Genomic DNA, 11,150 nt, shown 5'->3' on the forward strand with positions numbered 1-11,150 from the left:
TACTCGAGTATGGTACTCCTAGGTCCTACATATTAAAAATTAACTAAGTATAATTCACTAAAGCTAGGTTGCTGGTTCCAGCTTGGGCTTGGGTTCATGTTCAAGGGTTTGGTTTGTGGGTTTGGCCAATTTTTTTTTGGTTTGGGTTCGTCTATACAAAAACATATAAAACATATATTTATAGCCTAAAATAAAACATATTAGACATAGATACATATTTTTAATGTAATTTTTTTTTATACACATTTATAAATAATATATTATTATAATACAATGTTCCACGGGGACGCGTCCCCCCCCTTTTTGGTCGTGTCCCCCCGTAAGAAATGTCTCGGGGACGCGACGTCCCCCGCCATCCTGCCACCGCCACCCAAGCGCCGCCGAGACGCCTCCGCGTCTCCCAGGGAGATGTCTCCCCGTCCCTCGAGAGAGACGCGCAGAAGTCTCTCGAGGGACGGGGAGACGCCCAGACGTCTCCCGCGTCACCCACGTCAAAGCAAACAAAAAAAAACATTTTTTAATAAACATGTGATTTTTGGGGGGGATTAAGGGGTAACCCTAATTGGACGTGGGCCCCACGCTACCCCCGAAAACAACACAAAAGCATGTTTTTTTCAGATTTCACTCTCATTTTGGAAAACTGATTTTTTTTCCAGCAAGCTGAAGAGGAGGAAAAATTTGAAGAAGACTGATTGAAGGGGTGAGGAAAGTGATTGCAAGCGTGATAGGAGCTAGAAGAAGCAAGAAGAAGAGGAAGAAGAAGATTCTTCTACATTTTGGAGAGATTTTTCAAGCACAAGGTAGGGTTTTTCAACTTTTTCTTGTTTTTTTTTGTTTTATTTTCTGATTTTCATTGTTCTATGTCATTTTTGGATTTTTTTTCCCTATTCATCTCATAATGAGATTTGATGTTGAATCTTGAGGGCAAAATGATGAATGAATCAAAAAAAATATATTGTTAAACTAGGCTGATTTTATTTTTATTTTTATTTTGTGAAATGCAGTGTCAATTTCACAATGAGCTCCCAAGGCATGAGTGAAGATGACATGGAAATCCATTCTCATAGTGACAATGATTCAAAATATGAACCTAGAAATGAGGGGGGTGACCATGGGGCTGATCCTGGAGCCCAATCTAGTTCTATGGCGAGTGCACCAGCTAGTACAGGTTTCTCTTCAGAGTTGTTGGCACCATATGCTAGGGGTCATTTTGATCCTAAGTCTCCTCTAAAACAATTTGCTTCACGAATATCAGTACAAGGCACATCACATTCAAGTGGGGGAACAAGGAAGTGGAAGTGCAACATTTGTGACATAGAATGGTTCGGTAGCATTAGTAGGGTGAATGCACACTTTCTGTTTTGGAGAGGAAAAGGCATGAAACATTGTAAGTTTTTGGAGGAAGCTAAAAATATACAGTACAGAATTGAGTTTAATAGGCTTTGGGGGGTTCCAGATGACACAAATATTTCAATGCCTACTACTTTGTCTGCTAGGGCAGCACTTCAGGGCAACCAAAATGTGCCACATACTTCTCATGCTTCGCAGACGGGAGGAATGATGTTTGGATCTCCATCCACTTCCACTTCTACTGCTGCCAGGGCTGGGAAACGTAGATTGCAGACACCACAGAGCAACCCCATTGCTGATATGTTTAATGTGCAGCTAAGAGATGAGATAGATGAATCCATTGGCAAGTTCTTCTTTGCCAATGGTATTCCATTTCATGTTACACGGTCTCCTTATTATAGGGAGATGATGGCTATGGTGGCCAAGGGAGGACCATCTTATGTGCCACCAGGGGAGATGAAAATGAGGACCTCAATCTTGGATAAATTCTATTCCAAGATCAATATTTTGATGGAGAAGATGAAGGCATGTTGGGTGGCATTGGGGTGCAACATAGTTATGGATGGGTGGACGGACATTAGCCATCGTCCACTCATCAACGTCATGGTCACATGTGCAGAGGGCCCATACTTCCTTGGAGCAGTTGATTGTACAGGGCATCGTAAAGATGCTGATTTCCAATTTCAGGTCCTCAGGGAGGCTATTGAGGAGGTTGGGCCACAAAATGTGGTCCAAGTAGTGACAGATGCAGCCCATGTGTGTAGAGCAGCAGGGAGACTCATTGAGGCAGCCTATAGACACATTTGGTGGACCCCATGTTGTGTGCATGCCATGAACAATGCACTCAAGGACATCGGGAAGATAGACTGGATTAGAGGAGTGGTCACCAATGTGAGAGATGTGCAGATGTTTATCTGCAACCACCACACTTCACATGCACTCCTCAGGACCTTCGCGAAGGAGGAGTTCTTGAAACCAGTTGAGACTAGATATGCATCCTATTTCATTCTCTTGGAGAGAATGATTGAGTTGCAAGAGGCATTGCAACTCATGGTTATGACTAATGAGTGGAATAGGTGGGCTGAGGCCAAGATAGAGCAGGGGAGAAGGGTGAAGGAGATAGTGAAGAGTGATGTGTTTTGGACTGATGCGAAATATATTGTCTCCATCATTTCTCCAATATTCCAGGTGATCAGATATGGGGATGGGGATGCACCTAACCTTGGAGAGGTGTATGAGTGCATTGACTCTATGCTTGACCAGATGAGGGCTGCTGTGTGAGTGAAGGACCCCTCTTTAGCATTCTACAATGAGCAAATCCGGCCTATCATTCAACGTAGATGGGACAAGTTTAACACTCCTTTGCATATGGCTGCCTTTGCCTTGAATCCTAAATGGTACAAGGCTAGACTAGGTAGACTGACACCGATTTAGGATGATGAGGTGAAGGTGGGTTTCTTTAGGTGCATAGAGAAGATGTTTGATTCCAGAGATGCCGGCACAATGCGCACTGAGTGGGGAAGATTTGCCACTCTTAGAGGTTATTCAGATGCGGCAAAGATGGATATAGACACTATGGCACAGGAGGACCCACTTTTGTGGTGGAATTGTCATGGCCCGAAATCTTTGACCACCACTCTAGCCATCCGTCTGCTATCCCAGGTTTCCAGTTCTTCAGCTGCTAAGAGGAACTGGTCTACATATAGCTTCATCCACTTTCTTAAGAGGAACATACTTACCTCTAAGAGAGCAGAGAAGTTTGTGGCTGTACACAGTGCTTTGCGTCTCATGGACCACAAGACACTTGTGTACAAGGAGAGTCCAACGGCACGATGGGATGTAGAGCCAGAGGAGCCTTCACAGATTGATGAGGATGATCCTACCACTTCAGATGTAGGGCTAGTTGGTGTGAGCTTGAGGGGCCTTGATCTTTAGGAGTCCAATAGTTCCAGTGAGGAGGAGTTCACAGATGATTAGAGGCCTCCATTAGCTACATTTTGAGTTTTGTCATTTTGTCTTTGACTCTAGTCTCTTTTGTAATGCTATTGCTACACGTATTTGTATTTGGCTACTCATTGCAATGACGAATCATGTAATCATCTTTATTATTATAGACTTTGCAATGGCATCAGATATTCGTATTTTTGTTTTCCTTTTTCGATATTCATATAATAGAAATGAGAAATCTCCAATTTGACAATTTCATTTGTCAAATTTTATTTAGCATTTAGCAATTAGTATTACTAATCTAAGTAATCTTGGTATTTCCTATAGTTTCATTTGAAATCTAATTCTTATACTGTTATACATCTTTTCAAAACTAGTTTTTCAAGTACTATATGTATATGTATAACTATATGAGCACCACCACCCCGCCACCCCCCGCCGTCGTCCCCAAACTTAGGCCCTTGGTCCCCCCGTCCCGGAAACACGTCCTCGTGTCTCCCCGTTCCCAACGCCCGTGGAACACTGTTATAATATAATATTAAAATTATAAAAGAACGTTAATATTAATATATAATATAATATTATTAAATTAATATATAATGTTGTAATATAATAATAAAATTATAAAAAATATTAATATATATAATTAATTTTAAAAATAAGTTATCATACATCTAACATAACTATTAATTTTTATATTATTAATCATAATATTAATAAATTATTGAATTTATTGTGATTCATTTTAACAAGATTACAAACAATCTTGACCATAGTCTTTCAGAACTCCTATTCATGGCGATTCTTCCAGTTGAGCATTTCCGAGAGGCACTCAACCACGTCCTACATAATCTCGATGGAGCAAAACATTTCTTCGGCAAAACGAGCCCCTTGAACTAGGGTAGATAACAAGAAGACATGGTGAAATTGTCACTAATTTGTCATTATAGTAGGAAAATGTTGTGAAACTCGATCACAAATTTGTTATGTATCATCCCATACGGACCCATAGGGAGATTGAAGGACCTTGTTCGAACCCCTTGTGAACCAAATGCTGATTTGAATCTAGGCCGTAGTGGTCCCAAATTGGTAGGTACAGGGGGGCGAACCAGTAACCTAGCACTAAAGAAATGCAATCATAACAATGGGATAAACCTAAAACAAGTATACCCCAAGTCATAAAAGTTAAGTACAAATAGTCCCATTAAGGTCGGCCTCTCAAGGTAGGACATAGAATTAGGCAAGATCATGGCAAGTGTCTTTAATCCTATTACATGAGACAACAAACATAAAGTGACCTAGGACACAAGAAGTTAATGACAAAAGATAAGATAAGATCTTATGACAACTAAGACTTTTAGAAAGATTCCTAGGACCTAAGTAAACTTAACATGTGAATAGGACCTACTAGGTGAACTAGTTAGGTAAAATATGTTATTCACACCAACACCCCCTCCTTAAGTGTAACTTAGGGAGTAGTAGACAAATGCAAATGATGCAAAGCATGATGATGGGTCTTGATTACTTGGCCATGTTAGGTACCCATGTACAAATGCAATCTCTCACAAATGGAGAAAAGGAGTAAACTCAGTGGGACAAAATGCTCTCAATGAAGAATGAGAAGGACAAAATTCCATGCGAGGGAAAAGTCCCCCCCATAAGAGAGAAAAAGAAGAGATACATGCAACCTCCCCTCAATGTAGAGTCTCTTGCAATGATGGTAGATGCTCAACATTGAATGCTGAAGAAGATCTAATCTCGTTGAATAACATTCCTCCCCTTTGGAAGAAACAAAACCAAGATTGTATGTAGGATGTTTTGCCATTCCTGAAAGGAAGACGAGGGAAGAAAGATGATGTGAGATGCCTTCGAATTTTGCGGAAGTGCCTCCCATGTTGATGCTGAAAGTTGCCATAAACAAATTAGGCATTCTAGGCCACACTGATGAAGATGACAATTACAAATCTAGCAGAAATGATTGTAGAACACAACCAAAGACAAATATGGCTCCTCCATAATCTGATCAAAGGTCTCCACGCCAATGCCAAATTGTGACAAACAATGGGGAAGAGAAGAAACAAGAGGATCAAGATGCTCCCCCACAACATCTAAAGATGGTGATGCAACTCCATGTGAAGTAACATCAAAGAGGAGATGGATATCCTCAATAGTGTCCTCCAAGTTTGCAAGATAGGCATCACAAGACAAACATGTAATGTCTATCAAGCGATCATCCCAAGTAGCCGTGGAAGACTATGAATGTCTTGTTGCAATGTATCACAAGAAGCCATAGATTTAGCAACACAAGTCTCATCAAATGCAATAGTAGATGGAGGAGATGAGATCTCAATGTATGCCATTTGATGACACTTGTCATCCCAAAAGTTGTCCACACTAGATGCCATAGTGTGCACATCAAATGATTCTACCAATGTTGGATTACTAGAGTCCTTAGCTCAAGATGTTGACTCATAGATGAAGAAGATGAACCCTCTAAATTTGGATTAGGAGCCATAAAAATTGGTATCTTTGTAGGAGGAGGATTGTAGAAGTCTCTTTTTCATCAAGACGACCAAACATTTCCCATTTCGTAACAACTACAACTATTTTATAATCATTTGGTTGAAACTTATCAAGTGGAACAAGACAATTCATAATAAGATCCCCTAGGAATGGAGGTTCATTTGAGTCTTCATATATCTCCCAAATTTTGGTCATAAGGTCATGAGGGAACTCAATACCATCAATGGCCATTTGTGTGTCAATATCACAACTTCAACCAATTACTTCTAGGATATGTTCAATCTTTAACTCCCATACAACTCTCTTTCAAGTTGAATATGGTTTAGGAACTAGTCCATAGAGATAGGGCAAAATATTAAGCCACCTACAATGTGTTAGGAACTTAAGATTCCATTTCACCAAGACTTATAGTTCCATTTATCCAACCTTATTACAACACAACTTGATTACAACAGGGCGCCTTTTGATACCTATGATAAACTCAACTTTGGTCACACGATAGACCAATCAAGAGACTCGATCCAAAAAAACGTAAGATTACCTCTTTAAATTACTCAATCAAGAATCCCCTCCAGCAATATATGAGTTTGATACTTAGTGCAATTATAGGTGTCACTTCCCCAAAATAGTGAAGTGGACTTAATCTAGTGCATACAAATGCCAAATTTGGCCACAAATTCAAAGTACATTTTTTAGACAAAATGGGATCAATTTGTTCACATCACTACAAATTACAAGAAAAGGTATGCACTTTTAAAAAAAGTTGCACCAAGAAACGTTATTGTAGGAGCAAGCATAGAGCGTTGGAAGTTCCCAAAATGAGAACGGTTCAACAACACTTGTGAGAATTTGTAATTTATGGAAAAAAAGCACCAAAATAAAAAAATTATTGCACCATTGTGAAGAGCATGAAATTCTTTACAAAAAAAAAGAAAATAGCAAAAAGCAGCTTGGATGACTGAGATATGCCCTTCTAAAGTTGGATTGCCAAATTGAAACTGTTGATGGAGGTGGCAGGTCGGAGGACTCACCTAGTGACAATCGTCTGGCCATCAAACTTGAGACAATCGTCAATGGTTGTTTGGTTGTCAAATTTAAAACACTCTCCACCGACAATCGTTTGGCCATCAAATTTAACACAGTCTCTGTTGATGGTCATTTGTTTGTCAAAATTTAATATAGTTGTGCAAAAAAATGCTGAAAATTTTGTCACCAAAATATGAAGTATTCCATATGAAAATAGGGGGATTTTGGGTCTTTTGGACTCAATGGAAGGGTTTGATTTGGCTCAAAATACTCCAAAATTAATTTGCAATACAAAGCCACAAAGAGAAAACCCCAAATCTGGGATTTCTTTCAAATTTTTCTGATTTTCTAGGTCATCATTTGATGCAAGAGAAGAGCATACTTAACTTTACAAGATCCACCAAGATTTGCAACTTTTCAATAGCTCAAGCACAAATCACTCCCAAATTTGAGAAGGGGATTTGCAGTTCTGAAGCTTTGATACCATGTTAGAGTCACTCAAGAACTCAAGCTCCTAGGTTTACCTACAACCAAAACTTCCTTGTACAAGAGCGAAAAACAAGAGCATAAATCTGCAATAACGGATGCAAGATTAGATCAAACTATGATCAATATGCAATTCAATGCATTGGATTGAGATTACAAAGGGAATCCCGTGGTTATATAGACAAGGTGAGACATAGGATTAGAGAAGATCATGACAAGTGTCTTAATCCTAAGACATGAGACAACAAACGTTAAATGACAAAAGATAAGATAAAATCTTATTTCAACTAAGATTTCTAGAAAGATTTCTAGGACCTAAGTAAATTTAACATGTGAATGGGCCTACTAAGTGAACTAGTTAGGTAAAACCATAGTTGAAAAAAGTGGACTTGGCAATGACTCGGCAAGCCCAATTTTTTTTTAAAAACTCGGGACTCACAAAAACTTGGGGAAAAGCTCGGCAATAACTTGACAACTTTATCAAACATTTGAAAATACGTTTTTTTTTAAAATATTCTTCAAAACCACACATTTACACCGAATTTGTAGAACATATACCGATTTCTATGATATATAAATCAAAGTTTGAGTTAAATACATAGCATAAACCAAAAAGCAGATTAACATAGTCTAAATAGTCTAAAACAGTTATGGAGTTGGATGAAGAAAGTAGTCTAAATAAATTTAATCTTAAAGCAGATTAACATAGGTGGCTAATAAAACAATAAAAAATATATTTGTGAGTCTATGAGCTTGCTATGATTATTAACATTAAAGGTTTTATGGTAAAATGTTTTTTACTGAAATATGCTCCAAACCTTACCTTATCGAAGAGAACGGAAAGCTGAAGAACAAAGGACTCAAAGTGTGACTGTGCACTAGAAATCGTGGAATGTTTGAAATAAATCACATGATCTATGAAGAACTCATGGCCGTGCCCTATGGAATTGTGTGGCGCCGGAAGAGAATTCGTGTGGTTTATTTCACGTTGTAAAAAGTTGGAAAATTCCATTGCGTGGTTGGGAAATGATTGAAAAGTTTTAGGTTTTCAAATTTAAGTGTTTTTTTGTTTTTACCGCTGTTTTTCCCCCCCCAAACATGCGATTTTTGGCGATTTTCGTCTGTTTAACTCGCGGCGAGTTAGGGCAAAACTCGTTCGTGAGTGACTCGCGGCGAAAACTGACGTGCGAGTATTCGCGAGTTTTTCAAAAAATTACAGTATGTAATTAGCCTATTATTGTAAGGTTAACCCTATGCATGTAACTCTTGTACCACGATTAATCTTTGATTACATTGGAAGGAGATTGCTTCTAGAAATAGGTGTTATGAGTTACGAATAACAAGAGAAGTGAGCTTAAAATCCTGAATAGGATAACTTGTGTTCTTTTCACTCTTTAACAATTAGATGTGATTTTTTTTCTTTAGTAAATACTATTGGTGGCCATTTTAGGTGTTTTGCACTTAACTGTGCAGAAATTCAATGCGGTTCAGGTTATATTTTGAACAGAAACATTCATGTATTTGTTCTAATATATGATGCAACGATCATTGTACTGATCTGTAAATGGTCCTCTTCTTAGTAGAATAAAGGGCAGGGTTGTTTGGATTGGACATGTTTGGAAAAACTTGACATGTAGACATTTTTGTTCTTCTTTGACTAGTTCTATCATGTAAAGAGAAAAAGCTAAATTCATTGGAAGATAAAATAATAAAGTTTATATGGGCTGTTAATATGACCAGAAAATATTTTGGATATATTTTCTCTGAGGTTTGTAATAGTAATTATTAATTACTAATTACTTTTACAGTTCAATGTAAAATGACTAACATTTCTGTATGTTCCTTTTACTAGGTAGAGCGCTGCAAGGCCTCTGGAGGAATGACTTAGTGGCACTGAAGGGTTCATGTCCTGGCTGCGGAGAAGAGGTGCAAACCCTAACCTGGATTCTTGTTTGCTTGAAAGTTCTCTTTTTGTTGTCATCTCAGGCATTGAACCTCCAAGCCCAAACCCATAATAGAAATTTCCATTGATTTCATGTTTTACTTCATTGGTGTTGTAACTTATATTGGAATATTTCTCATGCCTTAGAGAATCATTGTGCATGATGATTTAACTTTGGATGCAGGTATTTGCATTTGTCAGGGCAGATGAGTCAGTGCGTCCTAGACATAAAACAGAATGCCATGTCTGTGAACGTCCTCTTGTGTTCCATGCAAAGGTGGAGGTGAGCTGCTCATAGACATTAGCATTTTCACCTGTTCCAGTTGTTGTAATGGTGGCTATGCTTTTAATCACTTTGTCGTTCTTTGATCTTTTTAGGGATTTAAATATGCAATTTTTCACCATGGTAATGGATAATTTTCTTCCTTGTAGAATTCAATGTCAAATCCTGGCAGTCGATGGGTACATGGACGTGTCTACCTGGTTGCACGACTCAAAGATTTGGGTCCTCAAGGCTCTCAATGAAGTTATGAACTGATTAGAGGTCCACAAGAATAATGACTTCCTCGGCTGCAATTGATTGCTTAGGCTTACATGGTTCACTTCACTGTTGTATGTTTTCCAACATACATTGAAAAATATTTACCAATGCAACGCTAAGTCTAGTTTAACTGTGAATGAAGCTAATTTAATTTGGAGGGGGAGCTAGCTTTTACCTTTCGTTTCTGGAGTAGATAATTGGATCCATCTTGACAACATAGATAGCAAAAAGATGTGCTGTAAACATTCTTTCAAGAGTAGAAGATTTAACATAAAAAATTTGTTACATTTCATGAAAGCTTAGTTACTGTTAATTTTTTTGCACACATAGCTTTATCATGAAGCATCTAGTGCCATAATTGGAAATGAACATTGAAGGCATTCAGAAAATGAGATTTTTTGCTGCCCTTATCTTTGAAATGCTAAACAGGAAAGGCTTTGTGGGGTGAAATCTGGTAATGGAATTATATTGAACAAGGAATGCTCGTTTGTCAATTTGATAATAAAGTCATACCTGACACAGTATAATTTCTACTTCTGAATGTAAAATGAAGAAAAGACTTGGCTCTCAATTGATGGACTTTTTAATAGATGTGACAAATTCAGTAAATTAAATAAAGACGACTTACCCTTGTGATGCACCAAATATTGGCTATATGAAAGAACTCATTTGAATGGTTGCATATGGGATGGCAAAATGTCAACTTTGTATTTAATTACAATTTGACATCCTTGATTTAAGAAATTGAAACAATTTTCATCCAGAAGTTGATGGAGTATATATAGACATTATCACTATTGGAGTTTAAATAAATAGGAGCACAAACCGTGGAAGGAAGTACCCACATTAGTCTGCACTGTTTGCTTTCAGATTAAGTAGAAAAATAGTTTTACCCCATAGTATTAAAAGATAGGATCCATAGATAATCTGCAACATTATAGTTTCCAAAATGGTTGGTGATCACCAACTGAAGCACAAAGATAATATGTTAAGGCAATTATAAAACTTTTTGCATAACATCCCAGTAAGCAAGTCAGGTCATGAATTCCATTTCTTAATTTCATATTGGGCAGCCAAATTTTAAAGGCAAGGCATCAATGTATATCAAACTGCCTTGTTTTCTCCATTCTTTGTAAGCACTCTGAAATTGGTTAATATTAAAAGCCAGCTCAGTTTGTTGAATATAATATTTTAAAAGGCAGAATAATTTTGTAATGCCTTCGAGTCAAATGGTCAGGAATCATTATATACAAAGATAGAGAAGCATCTTGAAAACTTGCTTTTGTGTGCATGACAAACACATTTTTCTAATGTGTAATATCACTGTTTATATTG

The 11,150-nt window shown here is 37.8% G+C and overlaps 1 protein-coding gene across 5 annotated transcripts in view; it reads left to right on the forward strand.

The window, feature by feature from the left end:
- LOC131026689 (PGR5-like protein 1A, chloroplastic) overlaps positions 1-10,207 on the forward strand; it is a 32,020-nt gene extending 21,813 nt beyond the window's left edge. For all 5 annotated transcript variants that reach the window (XM_057956619.2, XM_057956620.2, XM_057956621.2 and 2 more), the window contains 3 exons: positions 9,185-9,258; positions 9,459-9,557; positions 9,707-10,207. In XM_057956619.2, coding sequence (XP_057812602.1) covers positions 9,185-9,258; positions 9,459-9,557; positions 9,707-9,799 — 266 coding nt within the window. In that variant the 3' untranslated portion in view covers positions 9,800-10,207. The remainder of the gene's footprint in view (positions 1-9,184; positions 9,259-9,458; positions 9,558-9,706) is intronic.
- The last annotated feature ends 943 nt before the right edge of the window (positions 10,208-11,150 follow it).

Source organism: Cryptomeria japonica, chromosome 1, assembly GCF_030272615.1.
Source record: "Cryptomeria japonica chromosome 1, Sugi_1.0, whole genome shotgun sequence".
NCBI lineage: Eukaryota > Viridiplantae > Streptophyta > Pinopsida > Cupressales > Cupressaceae > Cryptomeria > Cryptomeria japonica.